The sequence below is a fragment of the Larus michahellis genome, chromosome 24, assembly GCF_964199755.1.
Source record: "Larus michahellis chromosome 24, bLarMic1.1, whole genome shotgun sequence".
NCBI classification, from domain to species: Eukaryota; Metazoa; Chordata; class Aves; order Charadriiformes; family Laridae; genus Larus; species Larus michahellis.
The window spans coordinates 1353402-1379167 of record NC_133919.1 but is presented as its reverse complement, the minus strand read 5'-3'; the positions used below and the strand labels follow the sequence as shown (position 1 = coordinate 1379167).

Below are 25766 nucleotides of genomic sequence, written 5' to 3'. Positions count from 1 at the left end.
CCCTCGGTTGCACCTCCCCGTTCAGGGCCCCTTCTGTTCTGGAAGGACGCCGCTGTCTCACTTCTCACCACTTTTACGATGCCTTAATTGTTATGATCCCATTGTTTTGGCTTGCCTGCTTTAGGCATTTTCCGTGCCCCGGCGAGCAGGAGTCCCGCTCCGCTCCCAGCAACGGCGGCCAAAGGCTCCGGCTTCGTGCTGAAGGCCCACGCCGGGGGCACGAGGTGCCACTTGGACACCTTTGGCCTTTATTTGAGAGTCTGGGCACTCTTTGCAGACACCGTCTCCCCTTTGTAGGCTCAGCAGATACAAATGTTTTCTCTTTTCCGGCTACTGAATCTCATCCCTTTCTGGCTTCTCCTTTGCTTTCCAGAAGGGTAATTACTGACTCCATATTAGCACGCTGCTTTTGCAAGAATACTCTTGCAGCAAAGACCACTTGATTCCCTATCAAAAAGACACTTGTGCCTAGAGATGTGCGATATCTAGAGACAGCCAAGGACGCGGGGCAGGCAGAGAGGGAGCAGGCAGGAGCGTGTTCTTCAGACAGGGAGCAAAACTCCGTAATTAACTTTGCCTCACTGGGGACGCAGGGATCGAAGCGGTCGGTGGTTCAGTCGAGTCTGGCAACAGAACCGCGCCGGTTCATCTGCCTGGCTTTTCTCTTCCCTCTCCCTCTCTGCTTTCAGGTGGGGATGTGACGGCGAAGAATATCTGGCTGGCCGAGAACGTCCTGGAGATCCTGACGGAGCAAAGGTACGGCTGTCGGGAGGCTGTGGCCAAGGCTGGGTCTGAAGAGAGCGGCGGCCGGGCGCGACGCAAGGGAGGAGGCTCCTGGTCTGCTTGTCCTGCTCCCTCCAAGAGGCAGACTCCGGGGCGGTGTGTTGCAGTGACAGTTTGCCTGGGAGCCTGTTGCTTGGGGTTTTCTGCGCCGAAAGTCCTCCGCGTCCCCTCGCTGCGTTACCAAGCATATTTTTCAAGCCCTGGCATAAATTTCTAGCTCTTGGAGCCCTCTTCGCAGCAGGTTGTGTGTGGGAGGGTGTCCTGAAGTCCCTCCATTAGCAAACCTCCTCTGTGGGGCTCGGAGAGGGGCCGTGCGTCACGTCAAATAAGATGATGTGCCCAGGCTGATGGCTGTCCCCGAGCCCTGTGTGAGGACACGGCCATTCCCGAGTGTGTGGCACCCCGTAGGTGGCTAGCCCGCCCTCCGGCCAGGGGGGTGACATTGCCCGGTGTGCCCGAGGGGCGCGCGTGGCTCTGGAACAACATCCCAGGAATATTTTCTTCCTGAGTTTCCCCGAGAGCTGCAAGGGGAGGTGTTCCTTTTTGGAGGAGAAGGACAGAGTTAATTCCAAAAAAACTTCCTGTGCTTAAACGGCTCCTGCTTCATCAGGGCTGCAACTTTAATTTGCTGGGGACAGGCCAGCTGGGAAGCATTGTCCTATGGGCTCCGCATTGTCCTTTGTTGGCAAAGCAGCCGCTAATTGATGATAAGCAGAATTCCAAACTGCAGCCTTTGGCTGGGCAGAGTCATTCTTTTTAAACAGCCTATAGCTTTTCACCGAGGGCTGTCTGTAACGGCAGCGATTCTCCTCAAAATCGCTTATTACTGCGGTTAACAATCAAGTTGTTAAAGCATTTATTTGGCCACAGCTAACAGTCCTAGTGATTTCTTTTTTTTTATTATTATTCCAGCAATAGCTGGGCGGGTGCGTGCTGCTGCGAGTGCCACCTAGTGCCCCACCGGGCACGGGAAGGAGGGACCCTCCGAGGTCTCCTGGGCTTGGCTGCCCTTCGCTGCTTCGCCGTATTGCCTCGCCTGCCCGTCTGCTAAGCTCAGCTCTTCTCTCCCCAGCCGTATTTAAGCCCCTGCCAGCTCTTGAGGTGGTTTTCTCGTGCGTTGGTGCTACTCGCCGCGGCCGCCCCGTGCCTCGGGGCGCCTTGGAAGTGCTCCTCGTCTTGCCAAAGAGCGACAGCTCTCGTCTTGCAAACAAATAACTGTGAATGGCTGGGCTGGGGGAGAAATAGCGGCTTCTCAGCGGTGATCCAGAGCCACATCTGGCCGTGGGTCGGTGGGAGAAAGCTCCAGGCGCTGAGTAACAGCGGAACTTTGTCACTTGAGTTTGTCAGAGGAGCAGATGTCAGAGGAGAAGGCTCGGCCCCTGTTGAAGGTGTTGCTGGGGTGTCGATGACACCGACTGTAGCAGCACAGAAAGCGCCTGAGCGCGGGGCGAGCTGAGGGCTAGAAGCCAGCCCAAGGGAGAACCTGCAGCTCCTTGCCGGGATTTATGTGCTTTGATTAGGGGAAAGCCAGAGCTTTAATTAAAGCCACGCATGTGAAGATCTGATGCCACATTCAGAGTGGCGAGCGCTTGGTTTAATTAAAAACAGTTACAGCAAAGCTGCTTCTCAAGCACTGCCCGCCTGGCAGGGGAGGCGAGTCCTCTGCCTCTCCAACGCCGCGTGTTAATGGAGCTGCTTGCTGCTGATGGCGGCACGAGCGCGATGCTTCCTCCCGGTGTTTTCATTTTCTCTGCCTGTCGGATCGATGAATCCCGTGGCTCCGGGTGGCTTTTGCCCTCCTTTGGCAGCATTTTTCTTTTCTGCGCGGCCCTCGCTGGGAAAAGGGGGGAATGCTGACCTGCCGGCCCCCCGGGGATCCCGGCCTTAATTACTCCCACATCCTCCCTAACGTAACCTCCGCTCAGCGCCAGCCCGCCCTGACGACTAATTAACCTGCTCCTGGCATCCAGTGAGATGCAGGGAGAAGAGCCTGGGAAAGCAAACACTTGTCACGTCTTCCCCAGGCTCCCCGGCCACGGTGATTTAGGGCAGCTGAGTCATTTGCCGCTGGGCTGGTGGCCCTGGCATGGCAGCTGCTGCGCGCAGCGGTGGCGCTTCCACGGGACGTGTGATTTACAGCTCCCCGAGCCGGGGGATGCTGGGGGTGATCGATCACGCTGGAGGCACCGAGTCGGCCTGGCCGGCTCTTGGCATCCAGCGCGAATAACCCAGCTGGTGAGGTCCTTCGTACGGACCAAGGGTATTTATTGTCGCGCTTAGATAGGGGAGCCTGCGAAGGCGGCACGCCCAGCCGGCAGGAGACGGCGGCGGAGCGGCCGATGGAAACGCTTTGCCGGTGGGTTCTGCCGCTCCAAGGGGGCAGAGCTGAAGCACATCGGGACACGAGGCTGGGAAATCAACCTGGTTCCAGAAAGCTGGCCCGGAGAGCAGAGCCCTGTGCGGAGCAGAGCCCTGCTGGCCCCTGTCCTTCCCCGAGGTAGGACAGATTCCTGCTGTGCCCGCCACGGGGCTGCCCTGTCCCTCCTGCCGCAGACCCTCTATACACAGCTCTCACCAGTCTCCCTGGTACTTCATCGTAAGCACATCTGGTTTTTCCCAGTTCTTGCCGTTCGGTCATGGCAGCTCTTTCCCTTCTGCCCCACACACTGTTGCCTGGTCAAGCTGGGGCAGCTCTGGGGCTGAGGAGAGACCTTCTCGCTCCCTACAACTCCCTGAAAGGAGGATGTAGAGAGTTTGGGCTTGGTCTCTTCTCCCAAGGAACAGGCCGCAGGACAAGAGGAAATGGCCTCAAGTTGCACCAGCGGAGGTTTAGGATGGATGTTGGGAGAAACTTCTTCCCCAAAAGGGTTGTTGGCCCAGGCTGCCCAGGGCAGGGGTGGAGTTGCCACCCCTGGAGGGATTTAAAAGCCCGGCAGACGCGGTGCTGAGGGATGTGGGGTAGTGGTGGGTTTGGCATTGAGTTGTTGTTGGGCTTGGTGTTGGGTGTGTTGGGCTGATGGTTGGACTCCGTGATCTTAAAGGTCCCTTCCAACCTCGACCGTTCTGTGACTCTTCTGCCCCCAGTGCTGCGGGAGCTGCCTCCCAGCCCAGCGCGGGGCTCGAGAGCCGCCCGTGCCTGACCTGCTGCTCAGGATGCCACCCGTTTTGCTGGATTAATCCACTTGGCACTGGCAGACTGGTGGCAGGGGAGCACGAAACCACCTCCACAGGGCTGTGCATGGGAGTGTTTGGGGCCTGATCGCATGGAAACGTCCTTCATAGCTTGTCCTGGTTGGACTCGATGATCTTAAAGGCCCCTTCCAACCTAGGCGATTCTGTGATTGTCTCTTGCTCGGTGCTGTTCTGGCTACAGAGACCAGTGAAGAGGCTCCGGTGGTGGTTGGTGTTAGTATCGAGGTCAAGTCTATTTGTGGAGCAGCTGTTCCTGAGCGCTTTTATTGCTTGCGATTGCAAATACCTGGGATTGTTGTGGCAGTGAACATCTCTGTGGCTCTGGAAGTCCACCCAGCGCTTCCCATGAGCCTGTCTGCCACCCTGCCAGAGAGCTCGGGGTGCCAGCACCCAGGCGGCAGGCTGTGACGAGACTATCCTGGGGGAGGAAGAGGTGGACCAAGTGTAGGAAGCACCCGGTAGGGAGCAGGGAATGGTCTGTGGGTGAACATTCTCCAGGCTGGCACGTCAGGCTGGAGTCCCTGCCCTCACCGTTTCCTTGGTGCCTCAGTTTCCTCCATCCTGAGTCCCCACGTTGATATCGTTTCTGGCTGCGGTTCCCTCACGGAGGTGACTGAAGGTGTTTTCTCTTTATTTCTCCCTTTGCAGAGAGTGGGTGCTGAAAAGCAGCCTCTTGATAGCCATGGCGGTGTACACGTACCTGCGGCTTATCGTGGACCATCATGGCACGTCTCAGCTCCAGGTGCTCCGGCAAAAGGAGGTGGATTTCTGCATCTCCCTCCTCCGTGAACGGGTGAGCGCATCAAGGGATGGCTGGGAAGAGGGACCTGCCTCCTGGGGCAGTTGCTGTCTGCGGGTGGTGGCGTTGCCCGTGTTCCTGGAAGATGCCGGTTCCCCAGTCACCCCCAGTTTGTGCTGCACGGGCAGCGCTGGGTGGCTCATTCTCAGAGCAGGCTGTGAGTGGGTTTTAAACCCATTTACACCAGCTGTGCCGTCAGGCCAGGCTGTAGGGAGGGGGAGAGCAGCTGTTTTAGGGGGGCTGCCTCATTTCAGTCTCTCTCTATTCAGGCCACGAGGGGTGAAGCCGTTCTCTCTGCTGCTGTGGCACCTCAGTGCTTGTGGCGCAGCGTAGCTGCAAGAACAGTGGTTCCTCCCTTCAGGAGGCAGCCAGTGTCTTCGCAGGCTTCGAGAGACCACGGTAGCCAACTCCAGGCCACGCTCTGGTCCGTAGCGTGCAGGAGAAGCCACCAAAGCCCGGTGCAGGCAGAAATCCTTGCGCTGGCATCCTAGCCCCGCGGGACGCGCTGGCTCCGCAGCTCCCTGCCCGCCGGTCGAGTGCTGCCCGCTCTCCCCTTCCCCCTTGCTGGGTGGGAAGGACCCGGTGTCAAGTCCTAGCTCCAGAGCCTGGCTGCGGTCCTGGAGAGAAAATGTCAGATTTATGGGCCGATTGTTTGCTTTACAAGAGAAAGAACATTTTAAAATAGCGGCTGACCTTCCCGCCTGTCACCCTGCCTCTCAGAACCCGCTAGCTTCAAAAGAGGGGCAGGCTGCCAGGGGCAGGAGTGTAGATATTGTGCAAAGAGTGAATCATCTGGAGCCGGCGGTCAGGTTGAAGGACTGACCGTTCCTCCCTTCCCCTCCTCCTGCCCCCCGGTGCCTTCTCCCTTCCCCCAGCTCAGGAACAGGTAAACAGTGCATGAAATATTTATTATTTTTTTTTTTCCCCCCCTCCTTTCCCCAGTTCATGGACTGCTTCATGATCGGCCGGGACCTTGTGCGGCTGCTGCAAAACGTTGCAAGGATCCCCGAGTTCGAGCAGCTCTGGAAGGACATCATCCACAACCCCCAGGTCCTCAGCGCCCAGTTCACAGGTAGGGAGGGCTGGGACCCAAAGGGTGCCCAGCTCCGTCCTGCCCTGCCCGCACGCAGGGGACGACCTCTGCCAGACCTCCACTAGCCACGGGCAACTTTGCACACCCTCATGGCAAGGCTGCTGTGACCGTCGGCCCGTTACAGGGTGGGCTGGAGCAAACATCCTGCGGGGCAGCGGGTTTCCCCTCTGCACACCCCGTCTGGCGCAGGTCTCAGGACTGCGCTGGAGCCAACAGGCTCCATCACAGCCCCGCTAAAGCAAAACGTGCTGGGGAGAGTGTGCATCCCATCGCCACCGTGTCATCCCATCTCCACCGGTGTCATGGCCCACGCGGCCGCTTCCTGAGCCCCTCTCGGCGCTAACGAGAAGAAGGTGCCCCAAAAGCAGCTTTCTGCTGGCTGCAGGGAGCCTGGGGGTAGGGGCAGGGACTGGACCAGCCTCCCGTGGTCGGCTCTGGCACTTGGCGGCTTTTGCTATTTTTTTCTTTAATGCTGCAGAGGCCTCGTAGGTTAAACGGTCCTGAAAACCAGATCCTTCAGGTAGCTGCAATGACACATCATGAGAGTGCAGCCGGGCCACGAGGAGGGTCGTTAAATTGTATTGCTTGTTCTGCACTTAACACTTCCATAACTGTAGCTTTTTTTTAATTAAGCTGAGCCCAAAGACAGGAAGTGTCCGAGTCCTTCAGACTCTCCAGAAAAGAGCCTGATGAAGCTCCGTAGCCCTAAACGCCAGAAGATGCAGCAACTGACACTTTCTAAATGGGATTTTATTTCTCCCAGTAGCCTTGCACACTCGGTGCGCCAAACACTCAGCCGCGGAGCGCTCTGCGCGGTCTGGGTCAAAACACACATGATGGAGAGAGTGTTATAATTTTTATTGGTATAAATTATTCACTTCTCCAGGGGCTGTCACATCATTATCTGTCTGCAGCAATTCTAATGAGTCTTTGGAAATGGGGCTTTAAAGTGTTCTCCCGCCACCCCCGGTGCCTGTTCTCCTCTCAGGGGCCGTGTTAGTGTCACTAAAGATCTCGGATTGCGCCGAGGGAAGCTCGCAGCCGTCATTTGATTAAATGCTCCTTAAGCTCTGTGATCTCCAGCTGCTTCTCCACAACCTGTCTCCTGTCACGGCGGGTCTCCGCTGGGACTTGTCCACCTGAAGGGCTGCAGGGACCCGGTTCCCCTCCCTGGGTGACCAGAATTAGCCCATGGGGCTTGCGGAGGCAGCGAGGCTGAGCCCTGCGCCTAAGGAAGGCTCGCATTTCGCGTTTTCAGGGCTCAGCCCTGCCTTTTCCTGCAGCCATACGATCGCTAGAAGCATTTCTTAGCTCCCTCTGGATCTTCCCAGCAGAGTGCTGAGCTTGGAGCGCCCTGGGGCCCCTAACAAACGTCCCGCTAGCTTCACCGGCTTCCCACGCCAGTGGGGGCGGCTGTTCAGGGTTATTTCTTGCTTTGCTGCCAGTTTTAGCCAAATGACCCAACAAAACGCTACTTAAATTGGGGCTAACGTGAATGGTTCTGATTCATTGTCTTCTGACAACGAGCAGACTCCTGGTGGTTTTTGCCCTTTCTCCTTTTGTTCCCCTTTTCTTCTGTTTGACACCACGACCAGTGGCCTGCGGCGTTGCCCAACGGCTCGTAGAGGTGAGACGACACCTGGGTAAGCGCAGGCACCCGTGAGTGTGTTTCTCCTCCTCGCAGTTTCAGCTGCAAAGCGCTGGAGTGAGCAGAGCTCACGCGTGTCCCCAGAGCCCCCCCAGCGCAGGCAGCCGGGCACCCTCAGGGCGGCCGGGAGAGGTGGGCTCGCTCTGGCACCGCACCAGCAGCAGGAGGGCTCTGAGCAGAAGCTCTGTCTAATTTAGATGAGATGTGAGGCGGGAATTCTTGGCTGTGAGGGGGGTGAGCCCCTGGCCCAGGTTGCCCAGAGAAGCTGTGGCTGCCCCATCCCTGGAGGGGTTCAAGGCCAGGTTGGACGGGGCTTGGAGCCACCTGGGCTGGTGGGAGGTGTCCCTGCCCAGGGCAGGGGGGGGAACTGGGTGGTCTTCAAGGTCCCTCCAACCCAAACCATCCTGTGATTCTGTGCTAAGCTGGTCTGTCCGGGGGTGCCTCCATTCGTACTTAGAATCCTAGAATTGCCGGGGTTGGAAGGGACCTTTCAGCTCATCCAGCCCAACCATCGACCAAGCTCTGACAAAGAGCATCACTCAACCACGTCGCCGAGCACTGCATCTGCCCGCCTTCTACATACATCTCGGGATAACAGTTCCACCACCTCCCTGGGCAGCCCGTTACTTGCTCGTGTGGAGCCTGGAAGGTCCCCTCCCCAAAATAATATCCCCTGCAGCTGGGCATAAGGCTGCTTCCTTGCCCTCTTGCCTGCTGGTGAGAGCCTGCGATACCCGCTCTGCGAGGCCGCTGTTGTCTCCAGCAGCTGCCGCCCCATGTGCTCTGTGACCTCCCATCCCGGCTTCTCTTGCCGAGCTCCTGCCAGCAGGACCGGAGCTCAGCCGCACCGAGCACCAGGGAAAACCGCAGTGGGGGGTGGCTCCGGGCGCAGGACCCGTCCCTCCCTCCGAGCTCTTAACAAGCTGGGCGCTTTTGTGGCTCTCATCCCCTGATGCGCAGCTCGCTCCCACCCTTCCTCTGAGCTCCGCAGGTGCCGGCATCTCTGCTTTCTGCTTTGAAGCTTCTCTCCTCCCGCCGTCCCCCAGGAGCGACCCTCCGGTGGCGCAGCAGAAGCATGAGAGCGCCCAAGCGCGCCCGGTGTGCGCGGCGACCCTGGCGCCCGCCCGTCTGCCTCAGAGCTGGATGCCCCATAAATCCTTCAGGTCTTGTCAAGCAGCAGCGGAGCCGCTCCGCTCGGGCCACAAATTCCTCCTCTTCGCAGCCGTCTGGGAACGAGAGCGGCTTTTGCAACCTCTCCTTCTCCTCCCCATTCTCCACACACGTGTGCGCACACGCGTTTTCCGTTACGTCTGGTTGTTGTTGTTACATCCGAGTGCCTTTCCTCCAGGGGAGGATTTGGACTGAGGTGCTGGCACAGCCCAGGGCAGGCACTCTTTATGCCAGCCCTGCTTTTCGGTGCCCAGGCCAAGCGGTCTGTCCGAAACCATCAGCTCTGCTGGGACAACTGCTTTCAAGGTAGCAGGGCTGAGTCTAAGATGATCTTTGTGCTCCCTCGCAAGGGGGTGGGAGGTGGGGAACGTGCTCTGTTGGTTACGGCTTAGGATTTGGCGTCTGGACTTTCTCATTTCACCTCCAGATCTTGTCCCTGCCCCGCCGTGCCTCCTCTCTCCCCTTCTCCAGGCTCTTCCTGGCCTCCTCATTAGTGATCTCTGACAAAAGCTTGCTCCAGACAGGAGATGTTTTAGGAGACCTTTTCCAGACAAAATCTTGATCCCATTCCACTGCCTTGGGGGAATGGAGCTTAACGCTCTGAACTGGGCTCGCTGCGGGTGTTGGTAGGTCCCTGCCCGCGTCCCGCTGGGGCTGTGCGCGCGCAGACCGAGCTCTCCGTCTCTCCCCAGGTGTCCTCCAGCTCCTCCAGTCGAGGACTTCTCGCAAATTCCTGGCGTGTCGCCTCACTCCCGACATGGAAACCAAGCTGCTCTTCATGACCTCACGGGTAATTCCCTCCTGCTCGCCGGGGGGGGTCCCTGTGCAAGCGCCGGGGAGGAGGGCACGCGTCCCTGCCCCGTCCAGGGCGCTCCAGTCCCGTTCCCACGGTGGCACTGGGAAGGGAGGGCAGAGCTTTACTGGGGCGAGTATTTGTTGCTTCTGGCATCTGATGGCGACGGGAGGAGGAGAGGCTGCCCCGCAGGAGCTGATGCAGACGGGCCTGAGACATCCTTGGTATTTAGTAAAAGGCACAAAACAGCTTTGCAGAGGAACGTTGCTCCTGGCTGGCCACTTTCCAAGGCGAGCGGCTTTCTCTGAGTGGCCGCGATGCGGTGGGTTATCGGAGCTCCCACAACAGCAGGCGTGTTCCAGAGAGGCCGGGAGCCGCGCAGCGACGGCACCGGGGTTAACCGTTATCGGTGTTCGCTCACCAGGCAGCGCTCGCTTCCCCCTCGCTCTGCCGGGGGCCGTCTGTGCCGCACACGCGGGGCGTGCGGTCCCCTCTGCTCCACGGGGGACGGGCCCCGCGTGAGAACGCTGCACAACGGCCTTTTTGGTTCCTCGGTCCTCTCCGAAGATGCTGCCAGCGCGGGGCTGACGGGGAGCAGGGCGTGACGCAGAGTTTGCCGAAAGAGGCAGCTCCGAGGAAGGCAGAGCGTGGTTCCAGCAGCCTTTCCCCGAGCCTTGGAGCAAAACCTGCCTCTCTCCCTTTCCCTTCAGGTCCGGTTCGGCCAGCAGAAGCGGTACCAGGACTGGTTTCAGCGGCAATACCTGTCCACCCCCGACAGCCAGTCCCTGCGCTGCGACCTCATACGCTACATCTGCGGCGTGGTCCACCCCTCCAACGAGGTGCTCAGCTCCGACATCCTCCCGCGCTGGGCCATCATCGGGTGGCTGCTCACCACCTGCACGGTGAGTCGCGAGGGCCGGACCCGACGCCGAGTCACGTAACCGCCTGGGATCCTTCCCGTGCAGGGAAGGCAGTAACCTGCCGGTGCAGGGAGCTGCAGGAGAGGTCGGGATTAGGTGTTTGCTGGCTGGGCTGAAGGAGGGAGTTGCAGAGCAGCCGTTAGGACATCGACCTTTGCTCTGGGCTCTGGATTTTAGTTCCTGGCTCTTCTGTGCATTGGATCCTTTGGGATCCGCTTTCCCTGCATAAACCTCACCTTCTCACGTTCAGCTTGTCAAGCCCTTTGTTTCTGATTGATGTTTATGGCCCGTCTACAAGGCGTGGGGACTCTCCTGTCCCAGTGGGGCGTGAGAGTGCGTGCGACAAGATGATGCCTCATTACAGCCTCGTTGGCTTCTGCTCTCTCCGCCTGGCCTGTCATCCCTTGTCCCGCCCGGGACTGCCATCCACAGCGCTTGTCAAACAGAGCAGGAGCCGTTGTGCCCATAAACGCGTAACAGATAATGCCAAGGGACGCACGGGGCCCGATTAGACATGATTCAGGGTTGTAGCCACATGGCTGGTAGCTCCCAGTCCTGGGGCTGCCTTGGCCTCTGCCCCTCTGCCAGCTGCCCCGGCGGGATCACTCTCAAAGCAGGCAGATTTGCTCAAGAACTTCCCCTCGTCTCTGAAAACTCAGTCGCTCTTGCGCAGCAGCAGCGGGTACCCGGGGGGGCTTCGCCAGCTCTGCCCTATGCTCCTGCGGGAAGAGCATCGCTCCCCCCAGCCTCACTGCAGCAGAGCCCGGCACGTCGGGCGTGCGGAGGGGACGTCGGGCGTGCGGAGGCGACAGCGGCTCAGCACCGTGTTCATCAGCCAATTTGGATTTTTTTTTTTTTTTTTTTTTTTCCTTCTCTAGTCCAACGTTGCTGCTTCAAATGCCAAACTGGCCCTGTTCTACGACTGGCTCTTCTTTAACCCCGAGAAGGACAGCATCATGAATATAGGTACAGCACAGGGAGGCTTTCTCCGAAGGGGCAAGGGGCGAAGGAGGGGTTAATGCCTTCCAGAGCTGGTAGAGGAAGGGGGATCTGGTGGGGGAAGCCCGATTATCTCCAAAGGGTGTCAGTTCCCTCCCCTGCCCTGAACTCCTGGGATTTGCTGGCTTGCAGGAGAGCTGCTTTGATGGAGCCAATTTTAATTGTGGTTTTCGTATCCGTGGTAGCAGCGAGCGTCTTCCTGGAGGTCCTCATTTTCCTTGAGGTCCTCGGCTGGCCCCGGAGCGTCCCTGTGGGCAGGCCGGGACTGGCACAGCTGGGGGCATTGCTGGGAGCTGCTGCCTGCAGGGACATGGCTTCTGGCCATCGTTTGAAGCCTGAGTGTTGTTTAGGAGCTGGAGGAAGGCAATGGTGTGTGCAAGGCAAAAGAAGGGGGTTCTCTCTGCGCCCCAGGGGCAGAAGGCTGGGTCCGCAGGAGGAGGGGGGCGGAAGGGGTGTGGGCATCTCTGGGACTCTCAGCACAGGGCTCCCTGCTCTCTCCTTCCAGAGCCCGCCATTCTGGTGATGCATCACTCCATGAAGCCTCACCCTGCCATCACCGCCACGCTGCTGGATTTCATGTGCCGGGTGAGCTGCCCCTCACTCTCCGGGGAATTCCGGGGCTTGCGGAATGAGTTGCCTGACGGGGATTGAGCGATGAGGGCTGTGAAAGCAACCTCTGGGGTCCGCGCCGCCCTCTGCCACCCGTGGGACAGAGAGACTCCTCAGGAGTGTCAGCAGAGGACAGAGGAAACAGCCCTGCTCTCGTCTGCTCACACCAGAGGTCACGCTCCAAGGAGAGCTGGGCACCCTGTCAGCCTTGTTTTAGCCTCGGGGGCTTGTTTTAGCCTCGTACGCTCGTCCGTGGTGCAGAGGAGTGGAAATAGGCCGGCCGGGAGGCGCTCCTGTAGGGATTGCAGCCCGGCCCTTCAGCTGAGCTCTCCTCCGAGCGCTCCCCGCCGCGGCAGCGCGTCGGCGTAGGTCAGTGCTTCTCCTCTGCCAAGATGGGAGCTGGGAGCAGTCAAGTGGCGAGCTGCACGGCCTCTTGCTCCCTGCTGAGCGGTCACGAAGGGCAGGAATTGGTAACGCGGGCTCAGGCAACACAGATGTCTGCACTCCCTGGAGAGTTTCGGGGCAAAGGCCCGTTGCCTCTCCCTCCCCCAGGAAGGGGATTTCATGAATCCCTAGAGCCAGTGATGCTGGAGCAGCAAAACAGTGTCGTCTCGCTGCCTGTTCTTCAAAGCCAAAAAAAAAAAAAAACCAAAACAAAACCAAAAAAAGCTGTTCCCCCTTCTTTTTTTTTTTTTCGCATTCCTCAGTGCATGGTCTGGTCCAGTCTGCCCTGAGCCTCTTGATTGCGAAATAGCCTGCGGGGTAGCTCGGTGTCTGCGGCAGCCCTTTTAACCTCCCTTCACCTATGCTAAATTAAGGAGGGATTTTCCCCTTGCTGATCTGCCAAGAGCCCGGGCACACTGCTGCGGGTGCTCAGCCAAATTATTCACCTCTTAAAACCAGCCACCAGAGGCTTTGGTGAGTCCTCGTGTCTCTTGATAGATCCAGGGCCATTAGGTCTGAGCGTTGGGCCCGTGTGTCATTCATTAATGGGAATGCCACTGTGGGAAGGCTGTGAGAATCCCCGACTCTGCAAAATAAATCCTTCCAGAATAATGGGGAAAAAGGCTTCTGAATTGTTCCCTTTAGTACCTAATTAAATGTTTGGCCCAGTGTCGTTCCCTGGGGGCAAACGAATCTCGCTGCAGCCAGGAACAAGTCAGCCCCGTGGTCTCCCTTTCAAAGCACAGCCCTCCCTGGGCAGGGAGCGGAGCCGGTCCTGCCCCTCCATCCTGGGGAACGCCGTTGCCAAGAGTTGCGGGTTCCAGTAATTTGGTCCCAGGGAGGGCTGATGGTGTTTCTTGGAAGCAGGGTCTTTCCGTGGCGCGAGCGCTGGAAGAGCTGCGACTTGCATCACTTTCCTCCCTGGCGCCCGGCTCTCTGTCCTCCCGTCCCCCGGGCTGCCCTGGTCCAAAAGCAGCTGCTGCCTTCTGGCAGAGGAACTAGGTGGAAGGTTCCCGGGATGACCCAGATTTCAGGGAGGAGTCCTCTGACTCCCTGCAGAAGCAAAGGATTGTGTGTGGGCAAGGCTGAATGTTGGTTAGGGTTCCCTTCTCCTATTCCCCCAGCTCCTGCGTTGAGCATGGCCCTGGCGAGCTCTGGGGCTTCTCACAGCTCACCGGGCAGCTTCTGCGCATTTTCCTCATCCCTGGGAGATGCGCCGGCTGGTCCTCCAGGGTAGAAAACCCAGCTCATGGGCCGGCCCCCCATCTAGCCCCCATCTCCAAGACGGTGCGCTTGGAGAGCTTTCCTGCTGCCCCTCTTGGTCAAGAGCAGCTGGGACGTGGTGCTTGAGCTGAGGCTGGCCCAGGAAGCCGACCGATGGCCGCAGCTAGTCCTGGCTGACGCAGACCTGAGGGTAGGCAGCAGAAGGCTTCATGGCACTAACATGCTCCTTCTCCTCTTTTCAGATCATTCCCAACTTCTACCCGCCACTGGAGGCTCACGTCCGGCAAGGCGTGTTCAACTCTCTCACCCACATCGTGGAGAAGCGAGTCCTGGCGTAAGACAGCCCTGAATTGTACCACGTTTAGGCACCAGTTCTCCTGGGTCTCACCAGCCTGGTCTAAACCACCTCCAGGCTCTGTAAGAGCTGCAGCGGGCATTTGTCTTGTGTATGACCCGTGGAAGATGCCGTAGTTGTGTCCTCATGGTGCTGAGGCTTGTCCTGAGAGCAAGGGAACGGGTGGGTTAAGAAAGATATAGCCACCCCGCTTCGGATGGATAGAATTCTGTGATTCTATGAAATGTCCCCAACCCTCTCTGGTCCCCGAGCTGAACGGAGCAGCCTCGGTCGTGGTGCTCCAGCCCCCAGACAGCTCCTGCACCAGCCAGGTTCCCCTCCTGGGAGGTAAGACCTCTTCTCCCCTTTGCCCGTGCCTTCTGGTGACACGGGTCCCATTGGTGGCAAAGTGAGGGAGCCCCAGCGGAGCTGCAGGAAGGAAGGTGGGGACCTCGTAGCCTGTGGTCCGTAACACAAACCACAGCCCTGACCCAAGGGAGGAGAGCCCTTTGCGTGCCCACCGAGGTGAAGTGAGGCAGCAGAGCACCGCGTCCCGGCTCTTTCTCATCCCTTCCCCTTCTCTGTCCCCCAACGCAGACATCTGGCCCCTCTCTTCGACAACCCCAAGCTGGACAAGGAGCTCCGCGCCATGTTGAGGGAGAAATTCCCAGAGTTTTGCAGTTCGCCCTCGCCCCCCATCGAAGGTAGGAGTGGGCTGGGTGGCGGAGGGAGGCTGCGGAAGGTGTTGCCTTCCCGGAGCCGGGGCTTTCCCTGCTCTCCTGCAGGAATAGCGGCCGTTGGGAGGGTCGGACCAGGACTCCGAGGGGAGGAGGGCTCCGGGTGCTCCGGTTTATGGATGGCCGTGGTCTCTCATCATCTCAGCCCTGCTGTGCATTAAAGATGCCCACTGTTTCTCTCTCCGCTCCATAGCAGCTGCTTAGCCTTTCTTCTCTGGAGGCTAATTGATTAACATAATTAGGTTAAAAAAGAGCAAGTGTTTCTAACCTGTGTTTAAGGGGAGAGTGCCGCTGCTTTGCCAGACCTGCTGAAGGACCGTAAGCCTGTCTGGTTTTCCTCTTGCATCGGCTGAAGGGACCCGCCCCCCCTCCCCCCCGCAACAAACGCTGCTGCCCCAGGCTCCGCAGCCTCGTGGGGCTGGCAAAGCTTTTACTCTGCTTTTACTCAGAGCTTTTACTCTGCTTTTACTCAAAGCCTTTACTCTGCTCGGGGCCTCGGCTCCGCTGTTGGCCTGGGTGAGGGATGGAGCACGAAGCTGCCTTGGGTGGAGAAGGACCCGGTCCTGCCCTGCTGGGCACCGGGTGGGGATGGTTAAATGGAGTCGCTGGGACTGCCCTTCCCCAGCCTGGGTTCTCCAGGGTCCGTCACTTGCCCAGACTCTTTCTTCCCTTCTCAAAGCACTTTTATCTCCCTGCCGGAGCCTGTTTATCAGTAGAGGCGACTCCTAGGCAGCGCCTGCCGTGCGAGGAGCCACCGTGACCTCACTTTCTGCTCTCACCCCTTTTCCTACGTTCTTGCAGTCAAAATTGAGGAACCCGTTTCCATGGAGATGGACAATCACATGTCAGAGAAGGATGACAGTTGCTATGACAACGCCGAGGCCGCGTTCAGTGACGACGAAGACGACTTGAACAGCAAAGGTGAGGAGTGCAGCCAGCTGGGCGCCCATGCTCTCCAGTGCTTGTGCGTCACCGCAGCCTGAATGGCCGCCGTTTGCTCCGGACAGTGTCTGGGGGCACCTGCCCTTCCCGGCGGAGGATCCCCAGGCAACCAGCTGTAAGCACAGTTCCCTCGAAGCCCCTTTCCCACCATCAGCGGGAATTTCTGTACCCGAGGCAGACCCTCATCTCGAGATCCAGGTTTCCATCCGCAGGAGAGGGTTTTGAGGCCGATGCTTTGCTGCTTCCCAGTCCCTGACAGCCAGGCTCAGGAAACGGGATACAGATCCGTGCTCAAAGGGAAGGGCTGTTGGGCTTCGTGTCCTTGCCCCGTTATTCCCTGGAGCTCAGACCCTTTGAACGTAGCGCTTTCTCCACCCGTGTGTCCTCTCTCGATGTCTGACTGGTCTCAAGCCCCGCCGCGTGGTTGGGAATCCCTGTGGCAGATGCTGTGCCGGCTGGTTTGTTTGGGAACAGGGTGTCTCTGTTCTCAGGCAGCTGCTAATGAGCCTCAGGCCTCTAATTGCTCAGCCGCACGGTTTTCATTACGCTCGCTCCCTCTCGAAGCCATGGGGCTGACGAGGCCAGAATCCCCTCTGCTCGCTCTGTGGAGCTGGAGGCATCTCAAGCTGTTCCTGGCCCTGGTGGCCAGACTCTTGTGGGCTTCCTGCCATGCTGGAGGGCTACCCCAGCGCCGGGGAGGGACCGCAGGCCTGGGACGGGTGAGAGGAGGGGACACTGTGCTGTGACACTGTCTTCAATCCTCCCGTCGAGCCCTGCCAGCTGCTTGGGGCCCCTGAGAGGGACGTGGGCTCGCAAGCCACGTGCAGAGAGGATTTTTGCAAAGGGGATCGGCCACCTTGTACCGTCCCTTAGTGGCAGCCGCTTTGCGAGCGCTTCTGCTTTGGCCCTGGTGCTTCTGGACTCCACTGCAGTTCATTTTTGTGGCCTGGAATGAGCCTGGAGGATGAGGGTGTGGAAAAGCCATGGGGGTATCTCAGTCCCAGAGTCCTGAACACAAGCGTTCGCGCCTCGGGTGGAGACAGACATGCGAGCTAGAGCTAGCTCCCTTTGTTGGAGCGTGGGGAAGGGCAGGCAAAGCACTGGGTTTGGAAACTGGACTGAACGGGATCCACAGTTCTGGACGCTCCCGCGTTTGGATCCCGTCCCACCTCCCTGCTCGCCGTGACCCGACACGTCTCTAAAGGGTTGAAGGCAAGCTCTGAGCCTGGAGCGCACGCTGGGGGCACGTTGGGCTGGCGACTGCCCCCACAGCCCCGCACGGCTCCCGCTGCTAGGACAAGGATTGCCTCCAGCACTTCTTACCCGAAGCTGCTTGGGAAAATAGGCTGTTCCACTGTTGCTTCCTTTGCTGCAGGGAAGAAGAGGGAGTTCAGGTTTCACCCCATCAAAGAAACCATTGTGGAGGAGCCTGTTGATATCACGCCATTCCTGGACCAGCTGGATGAGTCGCTGAAGGATAAAGTCCTGCAGCTGCAGAAGGGAAGGTTGGTATCGTTCAGTCGCGTTACGTTTTGCGTTGACGTCTTCAGGGCAACGACACACAAAACCTTTTGATCCCCTTGTGCAATGCTGCTTGCTCCAGAGCCCCTCTCTCAGAACTAATGCGATCTTGTGGCTTGTCTCCCTTTATCGCGGAGAGGTTCCTCCTGCACGGTTTTTGCAGGAAACGTCCAGGTGGATTTGGGAAGTGCTGGGATAAGAGCCTTGTAATTTGGCCTTGGAGCGGGCTCAGACGGGGACACGGCAGCAATTTGCTGGGGGCTACAGCTTTTCCCTGAGTCGGTGGCAAAAGGCTCTGAGTTTCAGCCTCCTCCGCTGTCGGGTTGCCGAGGGGGGGCTGTTGCTGCCTGGGGGTCTCAGTACGTCTCTGCGTGGCACGCATTCCCGTGCACAGAGATGTACCTGTGTCTGCACGTACCCTGGACTTCCCCACCTCCGCTCTTCCTTTTCGGTGGCCTTGGAATTAACTCCGTCTAAAGAAGGTTAAAAAAAGCTCTTGCTCTGCAGACCTTGGCGTAGTAGACTGAGTTAACGTAATTTGTGTCCTGCTGGCTATAAGTGCATTTAATCTTATGCTTTTAGTCATTTAATTTGTTTGTCTTGCTGCAGACAACCTCAGGCACTTGTGTAAGTCAGTGCTGCAGCAGTGCAGCGCGTTCTTCCAGCTTCTGGGTCTCTGCAGCGTGCGTTTCGGAGCCGTGCCTTCCCCTAAGCCTGGCACCAGCGCAAAGCAGAGCCCCCCCTACTCTCGCGTCCTTGAGGGGGCTCCCGAGCAGAGCCAGCTCAGCACAAAGCCCCCTTGTCCCTGCTGTCGGTATCTTCCTATGTAACTTGGATTTCCTCTTGTTTTTGTGCTCCAGCGATACGGAAGCTCAGTGTGAGGTCATGCAGGAAATCGTGGATCAAGTCCTGGAGGTAACAGCACAGACGCGGGGAGCAGCGCTGCCGCCTGGCTGGAAAACCAGAGGGGCTGGAATGGCGCGGGCCGGGCACCGCGCAGCTCTGTCCGCAGTTAAACACAGCCCCAAGCCTCTGCTTGCTGGAAGGGTCTAGAAGCTCCGTCCGTGCTCTCTTTCCTTACGCCCCGTGCCTAAATATCCCCAGCAGTCGCTGTCAAGCGGGACGCTGGGTGAGGCACGCTCCCATTTGGAGCGACGCGGCCGCTATAGCGTCTGCAGAGCTCCTGGGGGGCTTCCGTGCGTCTGGGATGCCCCCGTGCTTTGTGCTTTGCTTGGGAGAGGCTGCAGCGAGCCCTGCCCGCCAGAAGAGCTGCGGATGTTTTCCAGGAGCTGAGTGTTGGGGGGAGGTTGCATCCCCTGCCTCTAATCAGCTCCCTTTAGAGTCAAGTGGCCTTTTAGCGTACGAGAGCTGTGCTCCTCTGTGGGAACACGGGGAAAGGGCTTGTCAGGGTGTAAATCCTCGTTGCCAAGTGCCTTTGCTCCCTGTTGGCCCTTTGCAGAGGGAGAGCCGAGCCCAGTGAATTGCTGGATAAGTGGACCACAGTGATTGTGAAGTGCTTGAGAGCCGGACATCAATTAGGGGCTTGTCTGGCTGCTGACCTGCTCCTGGTGCTGCGGTATGGCCGCAGAGTGGCTCCCGAGCTGCCCGGGGCCCTTCCCCGCAGCACCGACTCTGCCGTGTCCTTTCTGGCGGTACCTGAGCTGGGCAGGCAGGATCTGAGCCTCTGCTTTCTCCTCTCATTCCTTCCTTTCTCTCTACCAGGAGGACTTCGACTCGGAGCAGTTATCAGTGCTCGCATCCTGCCTCCAGGAGCTATTTAAGGCTCACTTCCGTGGTGAGGTTTTGCCAGAAGAAATCACGGAGGAGTAAGGATCTATTTTAATTTTTTTGTGCGTCTCATCCTTTCACACTGGGGCTTGGGCTTTTCGCAGTCAAGCACTCGCCACGTTCAGAAGGCTGTGCTGAAGGCAGCAGCTTGCCCTGTGAAGCGGTCCAGGGTTCACCAGCGGTCAACAGTTGTTGTATCCAGGGCTCCAGAGAGACCACCTTCCCCCTCCCCACAAGTGCAGGGAGAACCTTCTGCCGCAGGTCCTTGTGGCAGAGCTCAGTTCATGGGATGTTCTGGGGGCTTCTGGTGGTCTGACCAGGACACGCAGGGTCCTGAACACTCCGTCTGTCCCTGCACCGTACGCTCTTCCTCCAGGATTTTGTTGGAACAGGGCTCGGAGTCAGAGCTGCTGGGTTCTGTTAGCAGGACGGTTCCTGTCTCTTCAGTAGCCAGGACTGACCCTTGGTGGCCCGAGGACCACAGCGAGCAAGACCCGGGGCTTTTTCCCTGCCATTGCTGGGGAAACACAGAGGGTGGGTGCACACAGAGCTCTGACTGCTGCGTTTGTCCCGCAGGTCTCTGGAGGAGTCAGTGGGGAAACCTCTCTACCTAATATTTAGGTATGTCTGAGCCGAAATTTTGGAATTATCTAGTTAGGGCTTTCTTGTTTGCTTCCAGGGTGAACCCTGGGGGTCTAATTCTGCCACCCCTCTGCTTGCCCCAGGGCTGATCCCAGAATCGGAAGAGTTTATTCATTCTGGCTATGTTGCATTTTCTTTAGCAGAAAGACTTAAAATACAGGAAAATAGCACCTCCTTTGGTCATTTGTGGAGGTCTGGGACCCCTGGGCTATGGAAATTAGCTTGGCCCTGACCCCTTTGTTGCTGCAAGTTGCTGCTGTCCCACCGTCCCCTGCAGCGGGGGTGGGAGAGGTGGCCCCGTGTCCAGTCCAGAGAGCGGGTGGCCGGGAGCCCCTGGTGCCGGGAGCCGGGTTTGCCGCAGGCTGCGGGTCCTCGTCCTTGGCGGAGGAGGTGGTGCGCGGTGTAACACAGCTGTCTCCCCCTGCTCTGCTCCCCGAGGAACCTCTGCCAGATGCAGGAGGATAATAGCGGTTTCTCGCTGCTGCTGGATCTCCTGTCAGAGCTCTATCAGAAGCAACCCAAGATCGGCTACCACCTCCTCTACTATTTAAAAGCCAGGTAGGGCAAGTGGGGATTGCGGGGAAGCGTCCGAGCTTTGACTTGGCTCACGCTGGCTCCGAGAGACGAGCTGGGTGGGTACCACCCCCCCCAAGCCCGTGCTGGCCGTCTCCACTCACCTGGGCTCCTCTCCTTCTAGCAAAGCTGCGGCCGGGAAGATGAACCTCTACGAGTCCTTTGCCCAGGCCACGCAGCTGGGGGACCTGCACACGTGTCTGATGATGGACATGAAAGCCTGCCAGGAAGACGACGTACGGCTGCTCTGCTACCTCACCCCCTCCATTTACACAGAGGTGAGGCCCCCGCCAGGCACCAGCAACCCCAGTTCAGGTGCCCAGGGCATCCCTGGGGCTGAGCTGGTTTGCTTCTCGGCTTCGGGGCAATCCCAAGCACAAATCCAGGCTGGGCGGAGAATGGCTGGAGAGCAGCCCTGAGGAGAAGGACTTGGGGGTGCTGTGGATGTGTGGGTGAGAAGCTCAACACGCCCCGGCAATGTGCGCTGGCAGCACAGAACCCCTCGCAGCCTGGGCTGCATCCCCAGTAGCGTGGGCAGGGGGGCGAGGGGGGGGATTCTGCCCCTCTGCTCCGCTCCGGGAGACCCCCCTGCAGTGCTGCCTCCAGCTCCGGGGCCTCGGCACAGGAGAGACACGGAGCTGTGGGAGCGGGGCCGGAGGAGGCCCCGGAGCTGCTGGGAGGGCTGGAGCCCCTCTGCTGTGGGGACAGGCTGAGAGAGCTGGGGGGGCTCAGCCTGGAGAAGAGAAGGCTCCGCGGAGACCTTCCAGCCCCTTCCAGTCCCTCAAGGGGCTCCAGGAAAGCTGGGGAGGGACTCTGGAGCAGGGAGGGGAGCCATGGGACGAGGGGGAAGGGTTTGCCACTGGAACAGGGGAGACTGAGATGAGATCTGAAGAAGAAACTGTTTAAAATGAGGGTGGTGAGCCCCTGTCCCAGGTTGCCCAGAGAAGCTGTGGCTGCCCCATCCCTGGAGGGGTTCAAGGCCAGGTTGGACGGGGCTTGGAGCAGCCTGGGCTGGCGGGAGGTGTCCCTGCCCAGGGCAGGGGGTGGGATGAGATGAACTTCGAGGTCCCTTCCAACCCAACACATCCCATGATTCAGGCCTGTTACGCTGCAGCAGAGCAGCCGTAGAGGTCAGAAGACGTTCTGTCAGGCTGAGCACAACGCGGTCTCCATCCTCCCCCAGCCCAGCTCGGTGGGGGTCAGCTCGAGGGGGGATCAGCAGCCGTTGAGATGGATGTTCAGCTCTCATCCTGCTTACGGCCCCGCTAGAGCCTGGTGCGCTCCGTGGATGGCGAGGTACCAACCTCGCTGTCCCGGATCTGTCTCACGCTGGTGCTCGCCTCCCAGCCAGCGTTTGCTGCGCTCCCTGGTGAAAGGGGTTTTACTCTCTGCTGCTTTTCTTCTGGAGAGCAGCGGGTGAAGGCTCCGAGCGGTCGTGTCAAAGGCTGGGGGAAGCAGCGCTCAGAAGGAATTCTGCTGCCTGTCCCAAGCCCTGGCGTTTAACGAAAGTTTTATTGCTTTCGGTGCTGAGGTGGAGCCAGCTGGACTTAGCAGAGAGCACGTTTGGAGCGGGGGAGCCAGGCGTCTGCACCAGTTAGGTCACAGCTCGCTCCCGGTTTGCCTGGGTCTTGGAAAAGGGCTGCTGTCACCTTCCTGCCGCCGGGATGCCGCCGAGCTCTCTCGCAGCCCCAGCGCAGGCTGCAGCCTCCTATTTGGAATGGTTGCAGGGTGGAGGGTGCTTCCAGCAAGCACCCAGCCATTGCCCGGCTCCGGGGAGCGGTGCTGGGGGTTGGAGCGAGGGGAGGGTGACATGGCGCGCTCTGGATAGACGGAGGGGTCACAGTTCTGCCTGTACTTTCTCATTCCCTGGGAGGAATGAGCTGGCCCCGCTCCTCCCTCCTTTCTGGCTGGTTCAGCAGGAACATCTGCTGGGCGTTGAGGCCGTCCCACCGTTCCTCACGAGCGCATCCCGGCGGGGGGGCTTCTGTGGGGAGAGGGGGCACAGCAAGGGCCTGGGGAGGGGAGAAAAACCTGCGCCGTACCACGCAGTCGCACAGCGCGTGCTCTGGGGGGGAATCCTGGCGTAGAGCGGCAGCTGGATCCCCTCCCCAGGCCTTGGGCTTCAGCAGCCTCCCCCCTCAAAAAGAGGGAGGGGGGGTCAGAGCGTTGCTGCCCCCGTGGGCGTAGTGACCAGCCCAAGTCAGGCAGAATGTCCCGAGAGCAGCCTGTCTGGACAGCCAGATCCAAACGGTGCAGCCGGAGCTCGCTGCCGCCAGTTTTCCTGGCCTTTTGCCCTTGGGTTGATTTTTTTTTCTTTTTTCTTTTTTTTTTTTGTGTGTGTGTGTATTATTTCCTTGCAGTGCTGTCTAATGCATGAGGCCCTGGAACATCGAGCAAAAAGCTAGCAAGGACAGGGGGGAAAAATGGGGAATTTTAACCACTCCGGTCTGGCTGAATTCTGCCACCCGCACTCGGAGCAGCCCGGCTCCTCCGCTGGCTCCGGAGGGTCGGTGTCAGCTGCATCTCACAAATGCGCTGGGCGCTGGCTCGAGCAGGGAATCATAGACTCATGGAATGGTTTGGGTTGGGAGGGACCTTAAAGCCCACCCAGTGCCACCCCCTGCCCTGGGCAGGGACACCTCCCGCCAGCCCAGGTGGCTCCAAGCCCCGTCCAACCTGGCCTTGAACCCCTCCAGGGATGGGGCAGCCACAGCTTCTCTGGGCAACCTGCGCCAGGGGCTCACCCCCCTCACAGCCAAGAATTTCTGCCTCACATCTCATCTCAATCTCCCCTCTTGCAGTTGAAAACTGTTCCCCCTCGTCCCATGGCTCCCCTCCCTGCTCCAGAGTCCCTCCCCAGCTTTCCTGGAGCCCCTTGAGGGACTGGAAGGGGCTCCAAGGTCTCCGCGGAGCCTTCTCTTCTCCAGGCTGAACCCCCCCAGCTCTCTCAGCCTGTCCCCACAGCAGAGGGGCTCCAGCCCTCCCAGCATCTCTGGGGCCTCCTCCGGCCCCACTCCAACAGCTCCGTGTCCTTCTGCTGTTGGTGACTCCAGAGCTGGACACAGTTCTCCAGGTGGGGTCTCCTCTGCGCGGAGCAGAGGGGCAGAATCACCTCCCTCGATGAACCTGCCGGCTCCCGGCTGCACGCAGAGAACAGCCCGTCTCCCCTCCTGCGCTTTCTTGGCTCCTTTTCCTGCTCAGCCGCTTTCCCCGTTCCGCTTAGGAAGTGGTGCTGGTTCTGGTCCAGCCGCTGGGTCAGGCAGGGCGACGCTGCCCCTCGCGAGGAGGAACATGTGCGTGTGTCCAAGCCTGAACCGAGGAGTTTTGCCCTCAGCTCTGGAAATCGGAGCTTTTGACTGGCCTCATGTCCTTCCCTAAGCCCTGCCTTGCCTTTGTACTCTTCCAGTTCCCAGACGAGACCCTACGAAGCGGCGAGCTGCTGAACATGATTGTAGCTGTCATAGACTCCTTCCAGGTAAGGGGGGGACTGGTCGGGGGGTGGGAGGCAGCACATTCCTGAAGTGGCTTCACTTTATCTCCTCCGCTCCCAGGAGGCTTAAGCCTGAAATGGCCCATCCACGGGGGATGTGGGGCGGCGCTTTGCTTGTGTAGTCCTCCCTGCCCCCATTCTTGAGTCCCCTTGAGTGGCCTTTGCGAAGAGGAGCCCTAAAACCTGCGGGTTTTTCTGTCCTTTGAGGAGCTGCGGCGTCAGGAGGCTGAATCCGAGCTGCTTCTTCCAAGGGACCTCCCTGGCCACCGAGCCGCGGCAGGCACCCGAGGGAGACGTGCCTGGGTTCGCTCTGATCCCTCTCCACTTGCAGGCGTTGGCCAAACGCACCGCCATGGGCAGCGCCGCTGCGGGCAAGCGATAATCATAATTACCAATAATAAGCCCCTCGGCAGGGCGGTGTTCGGCGCTGCTGGGGGGATGCAAAGCTGCGGGCAGCGTCGCCGCGGACGCGTGTGCAGGAGGGCGCAGGGAAGGCGCAGGCAGGGCCGAGATGGCGCCCGGCTCTTCCGTCCCGCTGGGAGGCGGGCTGCGGGCTCAGCCGGCTCACGAGCGGAAGGCCAAGCCCTCGTTAGACCCCTCTTGGCAGGAACCTTTCCCTGTGGTCACGCTGAGTTGCCACGAGCAACCCAAAAATAGTCAGCGGCGAAAGCTGGGGGCGGGGAGGTGGGCACGGGCAGGAATGCTGTACTGCGTGTTTCTGCTGTCTGGGCTCGTCCGGAGCGTGATCTGCTGATAACCCTTTAACTCGCCCTATTTATACACCATTCCCGGCCAGTTGTGCCTTTTCCCAGCTGCGCGGGGGCCAGAACGCCTCGCCAGCAACTTTTGCTTGGCAGGCTGGAGCCGAAGTCGGGTACAGGAAAGGTTTGAGTCACGGTGCCCTGACCCCCCCGGCTCAGCCCTGCTCCTACTCCTCTGCTCCCGGGCTCTGCCCCACGCTGAAATGCAGAGGTTTTGTTTTTCCCAGCCGAGGCCCGTCGCGTTTCCTCTCCCCTCCCTTCTCCAATTCCTTCATTCCTTCCTGTTATTCTTCATCTGTTTCCCCACGATGCTCTGCCTGCTTGGCCCCCGGGGGGTCTCCGCCTGCTCTCGGGCTCCCCGTGTCTCCTGTGCCCGAGCAGGCAGCACCCAGAGGCCGAGGAGAAGGCAGACGAAACCCAAAGCGTGCTCTGTCAGGGCAGGAGCAGGGATTGGTGCTCCCCAGCTCCGGTGCAGGCCCCGGTGTGTCCCGTCCCCCTCTCTCCACTTCCACCTCTCCCAGGGCTGAAGGGGGGAGTCAGTGCAGGAAGCTCTAGGCGTCTGGGTAGTGTCAGCTCCCGTCCTGCAGACCAGGAGCGCTCCGGGGTCCCGAGCGGAGAGGTCTGGGACTGCCGGAGCTTTCCCCGCAGGCTGCCGAGCCCTCCCCGCTGCCAGCCCCGGGGGGGGCTTTGTGCATCTGCCAGCAAACCCCTGGGTGTGAGAGCGCCTGGAGCAGAAGGAGCAGGTCCCCCGCGGTCGTGCGGCAGCCGAGCCACTCTGTCCGCGCCCGTCCAAGCTCTCCGAACAGGGTGACACCGTCCCACCCGCCCTGGCCCTGCCTGCGGGGATCTGCTCTGTGTCCTGCGTGACACTTGCTCCCCAGCCCGGGTGTTGATGTGTGAAACCGTTAACCTCTCATTACTTCTTTGCCTCTGCCGGCCCGTGGCAGCAGCTGCCTCTGCCTGGAGCCGCTTACCCCAGCTGTGATTTATGAGCCACCTGCAGCCCGCGGGGTGTCTGGGACTCCCCGCTGGAGCCCTGCTCGCGCGGAGGTGGCTGATGTTGGCAGAGCAGGAGCTTTTCCCGCTTGCTCTCCGGATCTGCCCAGTGGTCCCCGGCGTAAGAGGGCTTCTGCAGAGCCCGGGCATCCCGCTTAACCCCGTTTTCTCTGCTGCCCAGTTGCAGGAACTGGTGTGCCATGTGATGATGGGGAACCTCGTCATGTTTCGGAAAGACTCGGTGCTGAACATCCTGAGTGAGTAGCACTCCTGCCGGCACCAGCGCGTCTCGGGCAGGGCAGAGGTGA

General features: G+C 59.5%; 1 protein-coding gene across 1 annotated transcript in view; it reads left to right on the top strand.

Annotated features, from left to right (window-relative positions):
- The window catches only part of INTS3 (integrator complex subunit 3), a 43243-nt gene that overhangs the window by 11473 nt on the left and 6004 nt on the right, over positions 1-25766 (top strand). Inside the window, exons 6-23 of the mRNA XM_074566448.1 lie at positions 690-756; positions 4624-4768; positions 5717-5846; positions 9378-9475; positions 10189-10380; positions 11277-11364; positions 11903-11982; positions 13917-14008; positions 14606-14712; positions 15547-15666; positions 17063-17192; positions 18069-18123; positions 18931-19034; positions 19573-19617; positions 20077-20196; positions 20336-20489; positions 23618-23686; positions 25640-25715. Of these exons, the coding sequence (XP_074422549.1) occupies positions 690-756; positions 4624-4768; positions 5717-5846; positions 9378-9475; positions 10189-10380; positions 11277-11364; positions 11903-11982; positions 13917-14008; positions 14606-14712; positions 15547-15666; positions 17063-17192; positions 18069-18123; positions 18931-19034; positions 19573-19617; positions 20077-20196; positions 20336-20489; positions 23618-23686; positions 25640-25715 (1872 nt within the window). The remainder of the gene's footprint in view (positions 1-689; positions 757-4623; positions 4769-5716; positions 5847-9377; positions 9476-10188; positions 10381-11276; positions 11365-11902; positions 11983-13916; positions 14009-14605; positions 14713-15546; positions 15667-17062; positions 17193-18068; positions 18124-18930; positions 19035-19572; positions 19618-20076; positions 20197-20335; positions 20490-23617; positions 23687-25639; positions 25716-25766) is intronic.